The sequence below is a fragment of the Cicer arietinum genome, chromosome 7 (genome assembly GCF_000331145.2).
Source record: "Cicer arietinum cultivar CDC Frontier isolate Library 1 chromosome 7, Cicar.CDCFrontier_v2.0, whole genome shotgun sequence".
Classification (NCBI taxonomy): domain Eukaryota; kingdom Viridiplantae; phylum Streptophyta; class Magnoliopsida; order Fabales; family Fabaceae; genus Cicer; species Cicer arietinum.
The window spans coordinates 7839760-7863313 of NC_021166.2; the positions used below are offsets into that span (position 1 = coordinate 7839760).

General features: G+C 29.9%; 4 protein-coding genes across 6 annotated transcripts; 2 read left to right on the forward strand and 2 right to left on the reverse strand.

Annotated features, from left to right (window-relative positions):
- Positions 1 to 1791: 1791 nt before the first annotated feature.
- Positions 1792 to 5985, forward strand: LOC101511486 (glycerophosphodiester phosphodiesterase GDPD6). Its single transcript, XM_004508609.4, has 8 exons — positions 1792 to 2088; positions 2692 to 2870; positions 3187 to 3370; positions 3711 to 3785; positions 3995 to 4104; positions 4605 to 4823; positions 4941 to 5096; positions 5510 to 5985. The coding sequence occupies exons 1-8, from the start codon at positions 2073 to 2075 to the stop codon at positions 5741 to 5743; spliced, it is 1173 nt and encodes a 390-aa protein (XP_004508666.1). The 5' UTR covers positions 1792 to 2072; the 3' UTR covers positions 5744 to 5985.
- A 525-nt stretch (positions 5986 to 6510) lies between these two features.
- Positions 6511 to 13901, reverse strand: LOC101511812 (protein SINE1-like). 3 transcript variants are annotated; one of them, XM_004508610.4, is made up of 5 exons: positions 13659 to 13901; positions 13427 to 13573; positions 13201 to 13344; positions 10221 to 11559; positions 6511 to 9685 (listed from the first exon to the last, which is right to left on the reverse strand). In XM_004508610.4, exons 1-5 carry the CDS (start codon positions 13784 to 13786, stop codon positions 9194 to 9196), a joined length of 2250 nt encoding a protein of 749 aa, XP_004508667.1. In that variant the 5' UTR covers positions 13787 to 13901; the 3' UTR covers positions 6511 to 9193. The 3 variants fall into 3 exon arrangements, with proteins under 3 accessions (XP_004508667.1, XP_004508668.1, XP_073226909.1); XM_004508611.4 differs by lacking the exons at positions 13201 to 13344; positions 13427 to 13573; positions 13659 to 13901 and adding an exon at positions 11969 to 12157; XM_073370808.1 differs by lacking the exons at positions 13201 to 13344; positions 13427 to 13573; positions 13659 to 13901 and adding an exon at positions 11747 to 11797.
- On the forward strand, positions 6816 to 8566 carry LOC101512349 (protein NDH-DEPENDENT CYCLIC ELECTRON FLOW 5). Its single transcript, XM_004508612.4, has 3 exons — positions 6816 to 7325; positions 7664 to 8128; positions 8260 to 8566. Exons 1-3 carry the CDS (start codon positions 6816 to 6818, stop codon positions 8452 to 8454), a joined length of 1170 nt encoding a protein of 389 aa, XP_004508669.1. The 3' UTR covers positions 8455 to 8566.
- A 3740-nt stretch (positions 13902 to 17641) lies between the features above and the next one.
- LOC101512677 (replication protein A 70 kDa DNA-binding subunit B) lies at positions 17642 to 20912 on the reverse strand. Its single transcript, XM_004508613.4, has 12 exons — positions 20687 to 20912; positions 20442 to 20588; positions 20150 to 20347; positions 19864 to 20038; positions 19473 to 19743; positions 19282 to 19384; positions 19055 to 19179; positions 18885 to 18963; positions 18655 to 18799; positions 18279 to 18439; positions 18072 to 18192; positions 17642 to 17982 (listed from the first exon to the last, which is right to left on the reverse strand). The coding sequence occupies exons 1-12, from the start codon at positions 20812 to 20814 to the stop codon at positions 17782 to 17784; spliced, it is 1854 nt and encodes a 617-aa protein (XP_004508670.1). The 5' UTR covers positions 20815 to 20912; the 3' UTR covers positions 17642 to 17781.
- Positions 20913 to 23554: the final 2642 nt, after the last annotated feature.

Below are 23554 nucleotides of genomic sequence, written 5' to 3' on the forward strand. Positions count from 1 at the left end.
TATTTTTATAAATCTCAAAAGTATTTTTTTATACGTATATTGTTATTGTGAATATGTAATATGGTATTATCTACAGATTCTACAATATATTACATATTGTACTTTTTCTTATCGTTTTTAATACACTTTATTATTCTAAATATTAATGTTTAAATTCAGTCCATATTAAATTTTAGATTGTTAGATGTTGAAATTTTCTATGATGCATATTCAAAATTAATAAAATTAAATTTTTACACACTGCCTCAAATTAATGAATATAAGTGATTTATACTTTTATTAGCATGTGCTTTTTGAATTTTCTAAAAACTTATTTTTTCGTAATTTGTAGACATCTTAAATTTAAAATTAAACATGTTTATATTCTTTTAAATATATCAACTTTAACTTTTAGTCACTTTAAAAATTTTATTTGAAATTTAGTCCTTCTAAATTATTTGTTATCAATTTTAGTCTATATATTTTATAAAAATTTACGTTATATGTTTTAAATAATTTTTCTATGACATATCATTGTTAAGACGTTAAAATACCACTAGTTTAATAATTTAATTAATTAATCTTAAACCTTTATTAATAATTTCAAATTAAAAATTAAATAATTAAATTATTAGATTAATGAAATTTTAAAGTATTAACAATGATATATTATTAAAAAAAAATATATGATATAAACTTTTAAAAAAAACGAAGACTAAAATTAATAATTGAAAATTTATAACAAAAAAGTTTGAAGAAATTTTTTAAAACGATTAAAAATGAAAATTAATATATTTAAAAAGACTAAAAATATATTAAAAATTTGAATATTTAAAATATCATACAATATACAAATATTTAACAATTTATTCCGTAAATTCTAATTGAGGAAGATTTTTCTTGAATTCACACTGCACTCCCCTTAGAATCTAGTTTTAAGTGGTGAAGAATCTTCAAGTCCACTTTAAAGAAAAGAATTTTGAAGTCCGGATAATTGGATGGTAGTTGTGTCAAAAAAAAGAATTTGTATAGTAGTCAACTCCAAAATAAATTTTAAGTCAATTACCCCTTTTTCCTTTTAAGAGATACTGAAAATGGATTTTTTTAATTAACATTTAGAATGGTTACAGTAAAATAAGTTAAATAAGAGAGCTTTAAAAAAAATTAGATACTTTTTATTAGTTTTACTTGTTTAAATAAACGTATATTATCAAAAAGAAATTTTAATATATTTTTATATGTTTGATTCTGCAAATGTCTATGAGAATGTTGATTTATAAAAATAATATATAATTTATTTTAAGAAATATTATTACATTTTAATAATGTTTCCAAAGATTCTAAAAAATTACTTACTATTTACCAAAATTATTATTATTATTATTATTATTATTATTATTATTATTATTATTATTATTATATTATTATTATTATTTTGGAATTAGATTATTAATACTTTCATCTTTAAATATATATTTCATCTTTAAATATATGAATTTATTTATTAAATTACAATAATTAATAAAATATACAAATAATATTAAATTTATTAAAAATTAAAATAATTTTTACAGGAGATAATATTATTATCTATCTTTATCTATACTACACCTTTTTTTTTTCTTAATAAAAGAATGACACCTTTATCACTAGTTGTATTTCATTTCATCATGATAGGTAAGAAGAATGACAGCTATTCATTTGACCTCTATGATATAGCTGAAATTAGGAATAATAATTAATTAAGGCTGTCATAATTTGAGATGAATGCAACTCTTATAAATTCGATTTTAGAAAATTATATGAAGGAAGGAAAAGAAGAATAGAAATCCGGGGAATATTCGTGCGTGGGGCCTTTTCCCGCAGTAAGCAACGACTTTCAACAAATAATAATTTATCAACATTTTCACATTCTCAATCGCAGAATGTTGATATATTAGTATTAGTCGTTCCTAGGGAGACTCAATTATAATTGTATCGTAACAGCACCATATTCATATTCATATTAATATTATTATTATCATTATTGGACTTTAGGAAACAACAATGAACTAAGTGAGGAACACAACACCCATCACCTCCACTTCAATACAATGGTTTCATCACCTAGTAAGGCTTTCTCGCTTTTCGTATTTTATTTTCGCTAAATGGATCAATTTTGCTTCTTAATTATTATGCCCCTTTGCTATTTATTTTATAAATGAACCATTGGACCAACCAACTTGCTTTAATTTTTGTAATTCACTAATCATTAAAACTTTAGGTTTTATATTATTATTAAAATGGTTTGCATTGATAGTCCTCTCGCAGTTTATTATGTATTCTTATTATTCTTAGTGATATTGTCAAAACTTCAAGTGTCATTTTCAATTGTGGAAAGACTCTTCTTTATGATTAATAGTCATGATAAGTTATGCAGGAATGTAAATTAACTCTGTAATGTTCAAATTAATCTCGTTTTTCATCTTTATGCCTTCAAATGTTTCTCTTTGCTTGAAATCCATTACTCGATCTGTTTCCATAGGTTTATCATGTTTCAGCTTTTATCAGTAATTAATTTGTGTCAATATTTAATTTACCAGAATATCCATACCTTTGTAACTATGAAAACGTGATGGATTTTTTCATGTGTGTGTGGAAATGTGTTTTTTCTTGGAGTGTTTCCAGCTAAATATCTCTTAAATTGTGGTGTTATATATTTAAATGTAACAGGTTTTGCAACTTTTGTTTTTCTTTTGCTTGTGATTGGGGGCACGTCGAGACCTTTGTATCCGCTTCCTGGAAAAGGGGATGATGGAAGTAGGAAGTCTCTTCAAACTTTTCGCCCGTATAACATTGCACATCGGGGTTCAAACGGAGAACTTCCCGAAGAAACTCGTCAGGCATACATGGTGATTCCATACTCTTTTGACAAAATTGCATTCCTTTCTCATTATTTTATAACTGCGTCTAATGTTTATCAAAATTATAAGCATAACGTTTGGTGTCAAAAGTTTATGCCTCTGGTTCATTGTGCTGCAAATGTATTTATATTCATTGATCATACACTGGTTAACTCAAAGATTCAGTTCTCTTGTTGATTCTTGATATCAAATGAAACCATTCTATAACTATGCATAAACTAATATTTGGTACCATGCAGATAACATTATGGGTGTCATTTTCGTCTTTGGTTCATACTTGCCTAAAACTGAAGTTCTTTTGCAGAGAGCTATTGAGGAAGGAGCAGACTTCATTGAAACTGATATCTTATCTTCCTCAGATGGTGTTCTTATATGTTTCCATGATGTTACCCTTGATGAGACTACTGACATTGCAAATTACAAAGAGTTTGCAAATCGTAAAAGAACATATGAAGTCCAAGGTGTCAATACCACTGGATTTTTTATTGGTACTGATGCTATTCTTTGTTAAGCTTCCCTGCAAATTTCCTTTGTAAATTATTGAAGAGGTTAATTAGATTGCTGCTGTCTACTAGTATTACTTGATTTTCTTTCCTTAATTTATAGTGTTTCCTTATTTCTTTTTTTTTTCTTTCTCTGTATAGATCTATTTTCTGGTTTTAAGACAGTTTTTTACTTCACATAATTCTAGGATGATTATCAATAGGATTTATGTACATTGGTCTATAAAATTGTAATCGGTATTTGTTCTTTTTGAACAAAATTTGAAACTATATTTGCAGTTGAAACAATTAATCTCAAGCAATGTTACTATCTGCATCTTTGCAGTTGATTTCACCTTAAAGGAATTAAAGACATTGAGGGTGAACCAGAGGTATAGCTACAGAGATCAACAGTTTAACGGTTAGTAGATTCTCATCATTCTATTGTGTGTGTCTCTCATTTGTTTGAATTGGTCACACATTGACTGTGAACTATATTCTGTTGTCACCTGGTACTGTCTGCTGATGATGACTTGTTTTTCTCTTGTGATTATTACACGAAACTATTATTTACTTTAGCACACATAAAAGTAGCTAAGTCTATAAACTTATCCTTGGAATCTCTTTCAGGAAAGTTTCAAATAATCACTTTTGAAGAGTTCATTAACATAGCATTGCATGCACCCAGAGTTGTTGGAATATATCCAGAGATAAAAAATCCAATATTTATCAATCAGTATGTGAGTACTTCTCTCTACAATCCAATAAACTTCTGTCTGCAGTAGAACAACCGATATAAAACTTAACAAATATTTTCTAATCCTCCAATCTTATTGTATTTATGTATTTGATGTTGGGGCTGGCGGTATCTTGTACAACTAATGAATTAACATATCTGGTAACTGAATAATATATTTTAATCCAGCATTCTAATTGTGCATATGGCATATGCATCTGATGGTTAATGCTGGTGATATGTCTTACAATCAATGAACTAAACTGCCACTTTAGCTTTAAGTTAAGGATAATGACTATTAAACAGGTGAGATTTGATTATAGTGTTGGAAGTTTCAAAGGATGTAGATTGTATTAAGAGCGAATTGTTATCACCCATAGGAATGTTTCATGCAAAGGTCTCAAAATTTCATGCTTGATAATTTGATGTTAATTAATTAATATTTTATGGCCAATTTCTTTAGAGGTTGTCTGCTTTCTGTTCATTAAATTGATATAATAACAGGTGAAATGGTCGGATGGCAAAATATTTGAAGACAAGTTTGTCGAGACACTTCAGAAATATGGATACAAGGGTTCATACCTGTCAAAAGATTGGTTGAAACAACCTGTATTTATTCAGTCATTTGCTCCGTCTTCACTCGTATATATATCAAATCAAACGGACTTGCCCAAGATTTTTTTAATTGATGATGTGACTATTCCAACACAAGACACTAATCAGGTGTGTAATGTATTTTACACTTGCCAAACTCCGTTTAATGTTATACATTCTTGTTTTCCAATTATAAGTTGTCTAATTCAAAGCCTAACAAAATAGTACTGTAATGATGATATGCAGTCATATTGGGAAATCACATCTGATGGATACCTAGACTACATAAAACAATATGTTGTAGGAATTGGACCTTGGAAGGATACAGTGGTACCCGTGGTTGAAAATTATGCGATGACTCCTTCAAATCTTGTTGCCAGGGCACATGCTCGTAATCTGCAGGTACACTTCATTGTTCAAAGCTTGCTTTCTTTCCGATGATTATTACATGGATGTGTTCATTTTCAAAAGATCGCATGGATGTATACTTGATTTCACTGTCTTCCATGTTTTGTGAGAATTTGTGGATATTTACCCACCTTTAATTTGGTATCTAATGTACAATGTTGTCAATAGTAGCTACAGTGACACTATAACACTACAACGTAGCAAAATTTTAACAAATAATTATTATTCTGCAATATGTGATTTAGTAAAAAGTGTTGTCAAAAGTGACATTATAGCACTGTAGCATAGCGAAATTTGAGCAAACTTTTATTTTTCATGATCCAAAATTGACAACACTGCTAGAGTGTCATAGATGAATTGTTTTAGAGCTAAACAAATGACAGTATACATTGCTAAAAATAATGCAGGTGCATCCATACACTTACAGAAATGAGAACAAGTTTTTGCATTTCAACTTTAGTCAAGATCCGTACAAGGAGTATGATTACTGGATCAACAAGATAGGAGTTGATGGTCTGTTTACAGATTTCACAGGCAGTCTTCATAATTTTCAGGAATGGACTTCCCCTAACCGTCAAGATGACAAGATTGCATCCGAGTTATTACATAAAATTGCTATATTGGTATCTCCTTTTGATTGATTTTGAGATGCCAAATGGTGTGTAAAAAGCATGTCATTGGATTGTCTAATTTTTGTTTTCAGAACCTTGTATCAAGTATCAACACGTTCAAGAAAGCTTTTGATTGAAAAGCTATTGTTTAGAAAATCTTAAGGAAAAACAAATAGAATTCTATTTACAAAGTAGTATAGTTTGGGGATTTTTGTCCCCCTCAAGTAATAAGCTTTCTTGTTTCAGATAATGAATAAATAAGTTTTAAGATGTGTTGCAATTGTAGCCTGCATTTACATGAAAAATATTGAAGCTAGGATTACTGAGTGGACATCTAACCACACAAAAACAAATGTGCCTCGATCTTAGAGAAAATTCAGTTGACCATTTCTCGAGCACTTGACTGTCCAGTAAGATCTAAGTTTCTACTTGGAAGCTTCTGGTATTCTTTATGCCACCATTTCAATGCTTGTCTTGACAATATTACGAGCAACACTTATCTTACAAACAGGGGATCCCACATTCACATAGTGAAAACATTGGTAGTATTTTAATTTTAATTTGGACTATTTAATTTCAATTGAGCAATCACCGATGTTCTGACTGCAAGAATGTGAAAGTACATTATGTGCAAAAAGATCTATTTTGTTAAGTCAAGATTATTCAAAAACAATTCCACCTTATTTTGCATTAAGTCAACTTTCACTTAACAAAAGCTAGAAAGAATTAAACCAACTTTCACTTAACAAAAGCTAGAAAGAAAGAAAAGAAAGAAGAAAAAAAACTAATTATTTGCATGGCTTGTAAATTTTACTTGTCAACTATTTGTGTTAAATTCTCAAGCCTCCAAGATTGTTTTTGGCCAAAACTACCACTGTATCTAGTGAAAGTGGCTTGGTAAGACAAAATTATTTACATACGCTCATATCTTATCCATGAAATATCTGAGGCCAAACCAATGTGAAAAAACAAAGGCTAATAGTATCAAAAACCTTATCTACATATTAATCAATTTCAAGCAAAAAGAACAATAGGAAGAATTTTTTTATCATCCTCCTTAATGCATGAAGCAAGACCTCATTTGGTATGAAGCATAATAACCATGTCTTCAACTTCATCTTTTTGCTCCAATTTCTTCATTCCAACAACTTTTACTAGAAACACACCACCTTCACAAATTTTTCTACCTTTTTCAAGCTATATTATTCAACACAACACATATAAGAGAGATTTTCCACTCCCAAAAGTGGCTTCAGTCCCTTACCAACCAATAAACTTTGACTACCTAGAACAAGAATTCAATGGACATGGAGTCACTTTTGAGGAAGTTGGTGGAAGCTGTGTGGCTAAGATGGAATTGAAAAATGGAAGCATTGCTACCATGTTGCTACCAAGTGGATTGATTACTTCCTATAAGGCTCCTATGTGGCATGGAGGAAAAGTGGAGTTGCTTCATACTGCAGTCTCTGAGGGAGAATTTGGTGACGCCATTATTCAAGGAGGAGTGTCTTTAAACTTCAATTTTCATACTGATGACAATGATGATGTTTCATGGTCTCCAACTAATTGGGTTTTGCACAACATTAATGGCAATGCTGAGGAATCTATTCAGGTCTTTTTTCTTCCTCCAGTTGTCGTTCTAAGATTATTTACATACACTAAAATAACAAAAAAAAAATTGTTGCGAAAAATAAAAGTTTATTAGTGCTGCTATAACCGCTACTGAAGAACACTTAACAATATAAGTTTGTTAAACTTTCACTACACTGCAGAGTTGTACCTCTATTCGACAACACTAGCCAGAATTAATTTCTCTACAGTTAGATGCTGAAATAGGCAATTATGTTTTCAGTAAGCATGTATAGTCCTATAGGAACTTATTGTTCTCTTCTCTCAACTCTTTTTAGTAGCTAATTACATAGCGTGATACCTTGAAGATATCTTATGCAGGTAGAATTAATAAACAAAGGACAAGATGGAAAGATTGGATTAAAATACATTGTGACTTTGGAAAAAGATTGTTTAGGCTCAGAACTTGAAATCTCAAACGCAAACTCTTTACCTCTTCAAATGAAAGGATCCATTCTAAGTCATCTTACAGTAAGCACACCAGAAGCTACTTATGCAATAGGATTAGAGAGATCAAATTACTATAGCCGGCCCCCTTTTGAATCAGAATTTATTTTGAGTCCTCCAGATTCGAGCGAAGATGAAGGATTCGGAAAAATATGGAAATCATCTGTGAAACAACTTATTCCTAGTTGGGGAACAAATAATCAGAACAATGAAGCAGAAGGAAGCCAAAGAGATAGTGAAGATGTGAATGGTGAAGAAATGGAAAACTACAAGCAGCTAAAAGATAGAATAAGTCTTGTATACACGGATGCGCCTCGGAGTTTTACACTCATAGACAGGGTATGTAATCATCATTCTCAAAAGATAAAACAAAGTCAAATTGTTTTCGTATAAGTTATAAGTTGTTTTCATAACAAGTGTGACCTAATCTAATTTATAGGTGATATTGCTAAAAATATTTTATTTATCAGGGTAGAAGAAACTCAGTATTAGTTGGAAGGAATGGATTTGATGAAACCTACCTCTTCAGTCCTGGTTCAGGCATTGAAAGTTACAGCAAGTATGCTTACATATGTGTTGGTCAAGCTGCTGTTCTTCAACCAATAATACTAAGTCCAGAAGATGTATGGAAAGGAGGGCAGTACCTACACAATCCAAATCTATAATATTATGCTTAAGCCTTTGTTGTGTCTTGAGCAAATTATTTGAACAGAATGTTCAAAAATATAATTTTTTCTATTTTTAAATAAATGTTAATTTGTTAGTGGGAGAGCTTAATACCGTTTATGTGCAAAGTTTAACTTGCCCTCATGGTCACATTAACTTTTTTTTTCCTAATATGAATTCATAAAGTTTAGTAAATATCATTCAACAATAGTTGATGTTGTTAATAAACTTAACCATTCAATATATAGAGACCAAGTAGCAAAATAAAATTATCATGACAGTTCTTGCAAGTCATGTAAACATTGAAATAAAACAATTTATACTGTCATCAAATCACAATAATTCTTGCATGTGACTTTCAAAATAATTTTGAATAAAGTTAAACATTTTGTATAATCTAAAAGTTATGAATTGACAATGTAAATTTTTTTATTAAATCTCAATAAATATAAATAAATGTAGTATTCATATCTTTATCTATTTAAAATTTGGCCTGAACAGTACCAAAATGATTCATCTAATTCCGAAGATATCATTTGTGTTTCAAGGTAAAATCAGTCAAAAGTTCTTCCAAACTCATTAAAGAAAAATAAAAGCAAATTAAGATGCTGAATTGCACTGATCTTCTACTTCTACACTGAACTTCCCAACATTTAGTTGTTGACATTGACTAAGTACTTTCATAAATCTCTATCCCTAATTCTCTTGATTCTCAGGTTGTTCACTAGAACGAACACATTATGTTGGGACAAGAAAATGGCCTTCATCTTGACTGTTGATCCAGAGTAAAGGTGTAGCCATTGCAAGAATAACAAAGAGTCCACACATCAATTTACGCTTCGTCTTTTGAAGCGGCTTCTCCGTGAGAACAGTTTGTCTGTCATTTCGACTTTCAGGAACCACCTCAGAAGGCTTCTGCATACTGGCATCACCAGGAAGGTCGTCGGTTGAAGAGACTGACTCTTGTCCACCTTGATATTCCACATCACCACACGAACTTACATTCTCATTGCTATCATCCTTGACATGATTTGCAATACCATTCTGGTCATATTTCGAATAAGATGATGGACTCCAATCAATGTTGCCTGATGATAGACTCTTGAACCTTCTAATTGGTTTTTCAGAACAATCTGAATTCTCGTCGTTTGCGTCTTGAAGAGAATGAATGAGCTTCCGTGGAGTGCTAAAGATTTTAATGTTGTCAACATTGAACTGAGTGTCTGATCTCTGAGCACATGAAAGGGATACAAGCTTAGCAAATCATGAAGTTTCAACTAACAAAAAGAAACACTATTAGACTCAATGTACTGCCATAAATTTGGCAGCTCTTATAATCCTAAAAAAAATCGGCATGAAATCAGAACTAGTTTATGCTCATGAAAAGATTGAGCTGAGTAATAGTGCATTAAAGTTTATGCAAGTACATAAAAGCATTATGCTAAGTACATGTAAGTTATAATTAAAATTTAGAGTAAATGAAATAGTGTATTGTGTATAATTATTTCAACTATTAATGGTTCATTTTCCCGTTGAGCTTATTTCAAAAGTAATGCAATAAAAGAAAGAGAATTCATAATTAAACAAGTATGTACTTATGTATAAACAATTCATTAGCAGGAAACATGAATCAGGATACTAGAAAAACCAAACTAGAAATATCTAAAAAAGGTAATAAATGTGACAAGCAGATATATAGAACATGTAACTTTGTTCTTAAGATTATTAACTTCAATAAAATAGGAAAAATATTTGAGACACTTACTAGGGGACTTGTGTTGGTACTTTTGGACATTCCATGCGTAGGATTTCTGGGGATGAAACCAGCAAATTCCTCAGTTAAATCTCCTCCTCCATTAGAAAATTTGTAATCCACATTGTGCTCCAACAAACCATTTCTCACCTCGGCACTTGAGAACAAACCATCCTTAAGAGACACGTCAACCCCTCCATTTTCACGACTCCAAAGCTTCCTATTGACGCTCCTTCGTGAATAGTTCAAATTCCGAGAAGACTGATATGTTGAAATGGGAGACTCGGCAAGGGATTCAGATCCAGGGAAAACATCGAAGGTACGTGACTCCGGCGAATTAGATGTTGGAGTATGGTCTCCGTCGCCCGAAGAACTATCTCCCTCCATATAGTCTCTCCTACTAAAATTTGACCCTGTCACCGATGCAGGACTCTTCGCACATCTCAATTTTTTATCGTTGGCAACTTTGTTGGCTGTTTGCAAAGCTTCGAGTGCGGCGCCTTTGACATACGCCATTTTTTCAAATTGGCACTTCTCCATCTCCTCAATCACTTGTTCAACCTCTGAGGAAATACTCCTCGGATCTAAACATTTCATCAAATAGTTCACCATTTGAATAGCCGTTAGCCGCTTATGAGAATTCCCGTCCATAATATCTCCACCGGCATTTAGTATCCGCAACCCAGATTGTATGAGCAATCTAGCATAGGCTTCAACAATCAAAGCATTACGCTTAGCTAAGGACTTAACCAAACCCATATGTGATTTGGTCTGAGTAGACTTTCCCTCTAATGCCACAACCACATTTTGGCAAACCCTATTAACCATCTCATCAGCAGCAAAGCGCCAATTATCTGAATCCACGAGAGCACTCAAACAAAGGGCTGCTCCACCACTCAAACTCTCTTGAGAACACGTTAGGTAATCCAAAAGAGGCTTGCAAATAGAATGAATTATATGCCTCTTATTCTCGTCAGGGGTAGCTGGGTCAATTCCATATCTTGCTACAGCTGGAACAACCTTGGCACAAGCTTGTTGAAGAGGAAAAGAACCTGCACTTGAAGTTAAAGTCTGAACTATGGACTGCATAATACTATCAATCATTGGAACAATTTTGACCCCGTGAACCCTAGCAAGAACTTCATACAGAGAAATTGTGAATTCTCCCGACAAAGTACCGGTTTCCTTGGTCTCGGAAACTTGAGCAAGAAAGATAGGAATTGTCCTAAAGTCCAAATCTTTCACATAAGACTTCAATGCTCTCATTGCTGACTTTCGACTATCTGCATCTTTGTCGAGATTTTCAAGCTCTCTTTTAAGCACAGGACTCAAATTCCTTCCCATTGTTGAACTAAAACAAAAAACAACGGACCATAAGTAACAACAACAGAGTCAAATACAAAGCACCATGAGCAAACACACAAAACATAAACACCACTTCATATTGGAAATTATTATCAGAATGTCAGACAAACTCACTTAGTTCTTCAACTATTCTTAACTAAAGTTCAAAACTTTTCAAAAATTAAAAAACTAACCTCGCAAATGGGTCGGTCAAAAAAATCAAACTGAACCTAAAACGCCACTACCTGAAAACCCAGTTGCTTTAATAAATGAAAAACATAATCTTTCCTATTGGGACATTCACAAAAATAATGGATAGAAATGAATAAATATATATATATATATATATATATATGTTTTTGTTATTAATCAAAGAAAACAAAAACAGTACAAAACCCTTATAATAATTCAAATACCTTTGTATGTTTAGGAATGAAAAAAAAGACGAAGATGCTGAAAGTAGCTTTGATTGTGTAGTAGAATAGTATAGTTTAAGGTTATCTGAAACATGTGTTTTGGATTTTACCGTTTCAATTTGCAAATTGTAAACTTTGAAGCGTTTCAATTTTTAGGTTTCAGTTTTCAAAATTTAGCACAAAATCGTTTTGGAAATTCTTTAGTCCAAATTCCACCGCTATCCTTTCCTTTCCATGGTGGGCTCTACACGAAAATGACATTCAATATTTCCCGAGTTTTCTCTTCTAAAAAAAATCCTTATTTATTTGGATTTAACGGTGATTATGATTACGATTAGGAACAGATTGGTTATTTAATAATGAATGATGATGTATTAGTATGAGTAAATAATAATAGTACCTTTTTATCTACTAGTCAACACCATAGTTGTACAATAATTTTTTTTACTTTGTTAATCTGATATTATTTCTGGAATTGGGTAGATTTACAATCGACGGTTCTCTCACGGCTGAATTTAAATTCAAAATTTCTCGTTAAACTAAAAAATAGTTTTAATAAAAATATTCTCTAAAATTATTATATTTTATTAGTAATTTATCATAATGATGATATTTTATGAATAATATCTTTTTAGTAAAAATATGTTTTAGAATTATCTATATTTTATTATAAATTAGTAATGTATAATAAAGATATTCTCTGAAATTATCTATGCAGTAGTATTTCAGATTAAGTTTTAGTTATAGGTTTTCGGAGGCATGATAGAATAAGTTTATGTTAGAGCCCTAACTGTGTTTGAACTTTGCTCTAGGAGTAGATAGAGAAACTCTCTACTATTATTCTCGTTTATTATCAATAAAACACTATTCTTCTTAATTGCATCTGTTTAGTCTTCTTGCATGTGTTGTGTTACTGTTTCCGATATCAAGGAATATTGGTTCCTATCAATTTGGTCCTACTTGTTGAATTTTAAATCAAGACATCTGGTTAGGTTAAGTTAGAAGTGACCTTTATATTTTATTCAAGTGACCTCAGATACATTTTTTATAACTATTAATCGGCTTAAATTAGCTTTTAGCATTAAACTAGTAGCAACTTATAAGTGAAAACCTTTCATAAATTTTGAATTACAAAGTATATATATAGTAAACAAAAAACTACAATACAAAAACACAAAGCATTAAAACCCAAAATTTCTGAAAACAAAGCAGATGAAAAGAAAACTACTTACTTTCCATTTTGTTCACGTACAATCTGAGCAGCAGATTTTGCAATCAAATCATGTTTCGGCTTCAAGACGACACCAATTTGTTCCCTCTTTATCTCCATTTCAAGCGCGGGAGAAACCGGTTCACACTTGGTAACAATAATGTACCTACAAAAAAAAACGGCAAATTAAAAGAAAACAAAAAAAAAAAACAGAACACGACGAATACATAAGCGAAATTGGGGCTTACTTCTCAGATTTATTGTGGATGTCATGGAGAGTATACTCAAGGATGCGAATGAGACCAAGGTTCTGAATCTTCCCTGAGAGAACCTCTAAGTACTGATTCGTAGGAAGAATTGCTCTTAGTTTCATTTTTCCATCGCTCGCAGAGAACCTGATCAAAGATTAAGCTAATAATAAATAATTAACATAAGATTACATGCATTGAAAGGGAAATATGAAAGAAGAGAAAAGATTACATGTATCTGTTGCCGCTTAGCTTGAGATCGATAACTTGAACTACAATGTCGGAAAAATGTGGTGAAGAATTGGGGGATGGGTTTGCGAGTAAGGTGGAGATGGCGTTTGGGCTGACCAAATTTGCCATCGGAATTTTTTAGAGAAGAATTAGGGTTTGAGAGGAAAAGAAAATTAGGGAGATAGTGAAGTGATAGTGATGGAGAAAGAGAAGAGTGAGAGTGTCTTTTTTTGTATTGTGAGTTGTGGCGGGAATTTTGCTTTGAAATGTTTCCTTTACGGCCACAAGTGAAATTAGGAGTCATGTAACTCATGTTATCAATTTTTTTTTTCCAAGATAGTCAAATTTTTTTTATGGACAAATATTATTTATTATTAAATATAGATAAATATTAATATGATACTATAATTAATATTTTTCTTTTTCATCAAAATTTAAAATCTATTATTTTCGCGCTCATAATATGATTAGTTTAAATCAATTGAGTTATTTGATCTTTTTAATAGTTATTATATTTTATTTATCACACTTCTTAACAAATAAAAAATTGGTATAGTGAGTAAGCTTTAAAATATTTTTGGCCATTATTGAGAAAGTGTGGGATGAACATGTTAACCACTTAATTCTCTTGATTTGATTATTTTGAATTTGGGGATTTTAATGTTATTAAATCATTGCAATGGATGTAAGTGAGTAACATATGAAAAGTGATTAAAATAATGAGACTTCAATCATGCATGATTGAAATAGTGAAGGCTGCATAATTACAATCTTTCTATAATGAAAAAAATTATATTATCTATGAAACTTTTGAAACGTACACAGTGTATTCATGTGTGAATTCGTAATTCTATATTTTCTTAGTTTTAAAAGGTAAGAGCAAAAAATTGTTTTAAAATAAATGTCATTTTTAATTTTTAATAGAATTTTAATTTTATTTTATACTATCATTCAATAATTACTATATATACAACTTCTAAAAAATTATTATACTTTATATTGATAATAGTGAAAAATTCACAAATAATAAAAATGAATAGTTTGATAAAATGATTTATGTCTTTTTTTTAATTATTGTATTTCTTAATATGTGTGAAAATATTATTCCCTCCATCTCTTAATCAATGTCATTTTAATATATAAAAATTATTACAAAATGATTGTCATTTATAATTTTCAATGTAATTTTAATTATTATTTTTTTATAAACTACTCTTAAATGATTATTATATACACAATTTTCAAAAATTTATTATATTTTATATTAATAATAGTAAAAAATCAATCAATAATTAAAACGGATAGTTTGGTAAAATGCATTTTCTATTTCTTCTAATTATTACATTAATAAAATATTTGTAATTTCACACTAGTACCACGTTGTTATTATACATTTTTTGCAAGTAATAATTAAAGAAAATTAATAAAAAAAATTAATCTATTATTTATACTATAGATAAATAATTTAATTTGTTATTATTATTAATAATGACCAAATAAAAATGATAATGATTAATAGTACTTTATTTTAATGCATTCTAAGTATAATGTATTGATCAATATTACAATTAATATTTATCAGTGACAAATATTTATACCATACTTTTTATATTTTTTACTAACAAAAATTTTTCTCATGTTTTTTATGTATCAGTGGTAACTATATTTTTCATATTTATCACCTATAAATATTTGTCCTATTTTTTATGTATCACTTATACATATTGAATTCATTTTTTTTAATATTTATCAATGATAAATATTTTTCATGTATCAATGACAAATTTATTTTATGATTTTCTAGATTGATCACTGATAAATATTTGTCCTATATTTTTGTATACATCATTATTAATATTTATTCCACATTTAATCCCATATATTTTTTATATTTATTAATAAAAATGTGTGTCTCGTAATTTTTTAAATTCATCAATAGTAAATATTTGTCTCTTATTTTTTTTAATGTATAAGTGACAAATATTTATTTCGTGATTTTTTTTATATTTATAATTGACAACATTTGCTATGTGTGTTTTTATACTAAAGTTATAAATAGTTATCTTACATTTTTAGTGACAAGTATTTGTTACTTATTTTTTTTATGTGTCAGTTATAAATATTTATCCTACGTCTTTTAATATTTATCAATAAAAAATTTGTCCCTTGTTTTTAATAGTATCAGGGACAAATATTTATTCCGTTAATTTTAGATTTATCAATGAGAAATATTTATCTTATATTTTTTACATATCCATTATAGATATTTATGTATCTTGTATTTTTTATGTATCGGTGATAAATATTTATCTCGTGTTTTTTCTATATACCAGTTAAGTATATTTGTCTCATGTTTTTTGTTGTTGAAAGGCATATCATGTATATGTTAACATCTTAGATTCCTTACTCATCTTTAAGGTTGATAAATTACAAATGAGAAAGCATATGTGACTTATAAATTAGTTGAAGATAAGCTTTGAGTCTATTAAATGAAAACAAAAAAGTAGAAAAGAAAAAAAAAACTTGGACCAATACCCGCTATCTCATTGTGTAAAAAATAAAAAGAATGAGTTGAACCCAAATGGCCCACATCTCTGTCACAAAATACAACCTAACCTACCCTTTTGATTACCCCCTCAGCTAAACCTCTCCTACCTCTCATTTCGTTTTTTTGACGCATCCTCTCTCATGAGTTGAACAATAGTATGTTGCCCTCTATTTCTTATTGCAACTTCTTCTACTATTTTAATCTATAAGTCATTTCTCTCATATTTTTCTTAAAAATTAAAAGTAAATAATTAAAAAAGTGAAGAGAAAGAAAATAGATGAGATAAAAAAACAAAGGAGATGCAAACTTTGGAAGCTAAAAATGAAAGCATCAAGTTGAAGATGATGATATGATGTCTTTGAGCAATAGCATTTTTTTATAAAGAAAACTCATTAAAACAATATTTTTAAAGGGAATGCTTTAAAATCAGAGTTTTATTAAGTAGCACTTTGAAATGATGGAAAAAGCGCAAACTCTCAAAAAATAGTGGTTGTAAACATAATAGAGACAACATTGAAATTATTGTAATAATAGAGAAAAACTGATATGAGAAAAATGAAGAAAAATTGAAATCTCGTTATTCATATGTGAAGATTGTATCGTTAGAAATGGGCAGCTTAAAAAACATGTAGAAGGGGAGCAGGAAGATGGGAGAAGTGAAACTGAGAAATATTGCATGGAGATTCACTTCACTTCACAAAAGCTATAAGAGGAAGAAAAAAACAGGATGAAAATTTTATTTTTGAGTTGTTTGTGTTATATTATCAAGCCTCAACAATTTCCGTTTTCATCTCTAGTTCACCCTTCTTATTGGGTATCCTCTCCTCCTTTCTCCATAACCACAAATCCTCGTCAACTCGTCAGTCGGCACCAACAATTTTCGCAACCAACAATCATGGATCCTAGTTTGCCACGAATGTCAACATCATTTTCATCCCATAAATAACTTTAGAATATATAATTAGATTGATCATATTCAACATCGTATTTCATCGCTCAATATTAATATATTACATCTTTCTTTTTATATTTTTCTCTCTCAAGATATATAACATTTTTCTTTTTAAAATGATGTTACAGCTTATATCTTTTAATTTTAAAGAAAATATACTAGTTACTTTCTATATTTGAAATAAAACTTTCGTGAAAAAAAACACAATCCTGCTCAACATCTCCATTATCAAAGAATTTTTATGCTTTTTTTTTGCCAAAAAGATCTGATGGCTGATGTTATTGAAACATACAAAAAGGTCATATTATCACGGGTCTTTAATTAATAATTTCCCTTGGTGTCACAAGGAAATCTACCTACCATGTTGGTAGTCATTCACTTCAGCCTCATTTCTAGAAAGGGTTAAAAAATATTTTAAAAAAATGCATACAGCATAAAAACCATCATCGTGAAATATTAACATCCTATGTTTAAGTAACATTGGTAATTTAAAATTAAAGATGCATTTAAATCCAAGCATGTTTCTGGAGACAGCCAAAATATCAATAAATCATTTGAGAACTTAATTACAGGCAGCAACGTTCATCCAAAAAGATCTGGAAACTGTATACCAGCATTTCAACTTTATTGAGAAGCACTCATCTTGGATATGTCTTCAAGGAGAAATTTAGATTCAGCAGCAAAATCAACAGGAACAACTGCACGTGCTGTTATCCTTTGCCTCTTCTCATTATTATACTCATTCTGAGAAACGCTAACCCGGATGAGGTGTGGAATCCAGGTGGATTGCTTCAATTTCATTTGATAAGGATTGTCTTCTCCCTCCTGGAAAAACAACACAACAAATTTAATGATAAAACTAGTATGACACATTCATGCCCAAAAAATTAAGAAATGGCTATGTATTATCATACCTGTGATTTAAGGCTGTCTAGCTCATCAGCAGAACACCCAATTATCTTCTCAGCTTCCTCATTAAAAGCGGATATATAAGCCTCACCACTTGCATCAGAAACTCTTGCAACCATGATATATCTGAAAGGAGCAAACTTAAATGGTTCAGATACTGCTATGCTATATAACCTACAAAAGTTCCAGATTGACTGGGACAGCTGCAATACCTTAAATTGCATTGCTCATCATTTTTCTGGCAACTTTCACACCAGTACCCAGCATCAATGCTTTCAGTAACTTTCTTATTGCAAGTCTTACAAGCACGATACCACATTGCCTGATCTGGCCTTATGAAACTTATGTATCCTCTGATACTAAAGAATGCAGGCTGCTCAAAGTAACCAAAGGGACTTCAGATTAAACCAGTGTATATGATCAAAATTCACTAAAATTTGCAAGACTTAAAGAATATTCTTATTTTAAATTTAATATCAAATAATAACAGGATGAAGCTGTCCTAGCAATACTAGTAAATAGAAATTACAATCTAAAATAGAGGGTTGCAGTATTAGACCGAAGAACACAGTAATCTGTAACAAATACCTTCTCGCTCCCCAATGAATGGTTAGAGGTAATGTCAGCAAGTGATACACGATCAGAGTACACAGATCTACTACCAGCATTGGATGCCGGAATTGAACCAGAGCTTAAAGCAGCCATTGAAGCATCCTTACCTTCAGAATCATACCTGAAGCCCAAAGAATAGACATGTAAATACCATAACATAAACACATCATAACAAGGGGACAATGGCCTTGGCAATATTTGTATACCAGCTTCTAAGCTTCTGAGCTTCAGGAGTGTCTGGATTAATCAGAACTAAACTTTTGCTTATAGCTGACAAAGAAACACCTGAAACAGAAGTTATTTCAGCAGTGAGATATATGAGCCTTTTCGGCATCAATGTTCTGTAATAATTACCAAAGCCTACAAATTACAATACCTTGAAAGTCCCCAACCTTGAGGGATTTGATCGCAACTACTGGAGATTGATCAGCAGCATCCAGTAACTCTTGTCCTATGTTAGTTGCAAGGTCACCCCACAGAGACACGACAACTGTCTTCTTGCTGCAATGTCAAGCATATGCATTCTTAGTTACAAAATATTACAAAAAGGACAAATGCAAGGACAAATTCTAAGCACTGTAAATGAGAAATAAAAACACATACGTTTCATCAGCAATAGTAATGTCACGCTTTGGAACACTCTCATTGTTGCTCTTCCTTCGAATGCTCATTGTTGAAGACACGTTCTTAACAACTCCAACAACATCTGAAATCCACAACATATATCAATAAGATAATAAAAAAATGAGAAACACACACACTTAGTGGTAGCACCACTTATAGACAACACTTACCAACAAGTTCAGGCTTATTGACATGAGGACCCAGCTGATCAATCGGGACAAAATTGAATTTTGTCTCTGGAACAAAACCAACTTCATTGACAACCTCTTCCACCTCAGAATTCTCATTCAGTGTCATTTCATAATCATTTTGCACAGTCTTGAACTGTTTGTTAGCAACTTTCAAAGTTCCTTTTGAAATGTAATAAACCTTTCCCATAACAAATCTGTCATAAAACTTTCTAGCAGCTTCATTAAACATAGTTGCTTGAATTTGAGTACCCTGAAAATATTTCAAAACAAATAACAATAAAGAACATGCCACATCCTACACTTTAAAAGCAATACAGAATTACAATAATCAAACATAACAATCAAATAGACAAATATCATTGATGCTTACATCTTCATCAGTGAGTTCAACATTGAAGACACAACCTTCGCCTCTGGCATTCTTATATGTACGCATGGTTCCTTTGCTTGTGACACTTACTTTAATTGTCCAGCCACCCATATAAGGATTTAAAGAAACAAGAGGACGCACCCTGCGTGTCATAGCCAATCTCGCAGGAGCAGAACTGATAATAATAGTCAATAAAAAAACATTAAATTAATTAAATAACTACAAAAACAAAAACAAAAACCTAAAGTTTCTGAATACAAATAAGATGAAAAAGAAAACTACTCACTTTCCATGTTGTTCATGTACAATCTGAGCAGCAGATTTTGAAACCACATCCTGCTTCGGCTTCAAAAGAATACCAGCCGCGCTTTCGCTCTTAACTACAACATCTTCCTTAGGCTTCAAAACGATACCAGATTGTTCACTTTTTATCTCCGTTTCAAGCGAAGGAGAAACCGGTTCACACTTGGTAACAATAAGGTACCTAAAAGAAATACAAACACACAATAAGTAAATTAAAGAAAAAGGAAACAAAAAAATCAGAACACGATTATTACAGTAGCGAAATTAGGGCTTACTTCTCAGATTTATTTGGGATGTCGTTGAGAGTATAATCCAGGATGCGAATGAGACCAAGGTTCTGAATCTTCCCTGAGAGAACCTCTGAGTACTGATTCGAAGGAAGAATCGCTCTTAGTTTCATATTTCCATCATTCGCAGAGAACCTATTCAAAGATCAAACAAATAATTAACAAATAAATAATCTAAGGTTTAGATCTTATTAGACCAGAGAAAGAATAGAAAAGAAAATAAAAGAAAATACATGTATCTGTTGCCACTTTGTTTGAGATCGAGAACTTGAACTACAATATCAGGAAGATCTGATGAAGAATCGGGTGATGGGTTTGAAAGCAAGGTGGAGATGGCGTTTGGGCTTACGGATTTTGCCATGGGAATTTCTGATGGGAGAATTAGGGTTTTGAGAGGAGGGAAATGGAATATTGAGAGAGTGAAGTAATGGTGGAGAAAGGGGGGAGGGAGAGTGTGTTTTTGTAATGTGTGAGAAGTTGTGGCGGGAATTTGGCTTCCAAATATTACGGCCCGCGGATATTCATTCTATTCAGTTTTCAATTCACTTGTTGGCGCTACATTTTCACACACTCTCTCTCTAAACAAATGACGCCACTTTAGCAAAAAAAAAAACATTTTTCACTTTTTTGCCTTATTAATTAGGATTTTTTTTAAGCCTCGTAGGAGATTAATAATTAAGTTATTTATTATATAATAAATTAAAAATAATTAAACAATTTAAAAAATTAAAATATTATTAATAAAATAAAACATAAGAAATTTAAGAAAAAAATACAGTTAATTAATAATGTAGTATTTTATATATAAATTTATACTATTACAATAATTTTATTTTATTTTATAGATAACTTAGTCAGTTTATTTAATTTTGTTAACTACTTTCTTTTATTTTTTTTTTTAGATCTAATAAATAAAAATTAATAAAAATAATTATAATTAAAAATAGTAAATTATATTAATAACATAAAACAAAATATATTAAATAGAAGAGAAAAAATATTTTAAATTAAAGAAAAAAAATACATCAAAATTAAAAAATTAAACTCATATGTTTGTATGTATGAGTTTTTATTTTCAACATAAAAATGGTTCATTTTTATAATATTTTTATAAAAATGATTCATAAACATACAATCTCGTATTTTAGTTTAAAACTTACAAAATTAAGACATTAATGTAAAAAAATTCTATTAATTAATTAGGATAAAATATACTTCATTTGAAAAGAAAAAATTGAAGTTGGTTTGGTGATTTTGGGCCTGAAATTGTAACGTTTCCTGTTTGAGAAAAAATAATATTTGTATGGGAAAATTTACGAGTGATAATATGACCCACTTAATAATTAGATTTATTAACTACACTTTTTGTCTATTATTTTAAATAAATTATAAATGAATAAGGAATAGATTTGTCTATTTTTTTAAATAGATTATAAATGGATAAGGAACATTTGGAGAAATTTTATCTTCAAGCATACAAAGTTTTAAATTTTTAAGAGTTAAAAAAAAGTTACTGAATATTTTATGTGCGTGTGTATATTAATTAAAAAATATATTATCATATTAAAATAATTTAAAATAAATAAATTATTTTATTGTTTTATAATATAGTATTATTTCTTGTTGTAACTTAAATTTGATTTTTATATAGTCGTTTTTTTCTACTATAAAGTTCTAATATAAATTTCAAACGTTAACAAAAAAAACTAAACTAAAAACTAAAGAAAAATAAAAGCATCAACCCATCATAATCTATAGGAAAGAGACAAATTTGTCACTTGTTTTTTGAAGAAAATTCCTCTAATTGGATTCATATATATTGTAAATCAAATAATTGAGCACTTTGTCAAAATTTTGAGCAATATAACACACATGAGGAGATTTTTAAATTTTTAAACAAATCATTAATAATTTTACAGAAGAAAAAAATATAAAGAGAATGATATTAAATATTAATTTGTCAGATGCATGTTATTGTTGTATCGAATATTACTACTAATGTACAGATTGATAAATATATATAAAATTAGATAAGAACTTTTTCACTACTTCAACTTTTAATTTCAATTAGTTTAATATTTATATCTCATAAATCAAAAATATATAAAAGAAACGACTCTAATAAAAACTTTTATTTATTATAAGTTTCTTCTATCGAAAATGATTATGTGAGATTTAAATCAATGGATTACATTAAAGTTACACGCTCAATGATACAGTATTGTGAGTTGCTATTACCTTTATTTTTATTTTTAAATTGTAATTGTTTTTTTTCTTTCATAGTCTAATGCATTCTCTAGCTCTCAAATCACTCCTAAGAACTGTTGTTCGCTTATCTCATTCACAGGTACAACACCCCTCTAACATGGGAATTGAGACTCCTCCAACACCTCTCAATCGTTGACCTCTATCTCCACCAAGAACTGTTGTTAGTAGTTAGTACCCCTAACACCTTCCCTCACCTGCAGTACTCATGAATTAAACTGTACAATAGAATGTGGTTACAATTAAGATTTTGAGAGTATGTCCAAGAAGAGAGACAATTGAAAGAGATCATAAAGATTAGGTGTATTATGGCATTTGAAAAACCTAGCATCCTATTATAAGGATCAGTGTTGGCGGCCACCATATGATAGCTATTTATACTAGAACACTAAATTTATGATTTGCACAAAACACTTAAAATTTGTAGAATGATTGTGATCATTAGTATAAATTAAGTTTATATTGATATTTATATGAATTGAAATATTTTTTTTTGACGTCAATCAAAATATTTGTAGCTACTTAGAAAATAATATGTGCTTGTGTGGCAATAAGACTGATTCTCATTTGATTTGATGTTTATCTAAAATTAATTTACACCGAACAAATACTTTTTATTAAACTCAAAAATAAATTACTTGAATAATAAAATTATGTTTTATGATTTAAAAATAAATGAAAAAAATTCACATATATAATAAAAGAAAATGATATGACGTCTTGCCTATGTAGCAAAATTAATTTTCTTTAATAATTTTTTTTTTATATATATTTAGAGCTCAAACAAACGTCAATCTAAAAGAAATTTTATAAGACCCGATTAAAAAGGTCTACGA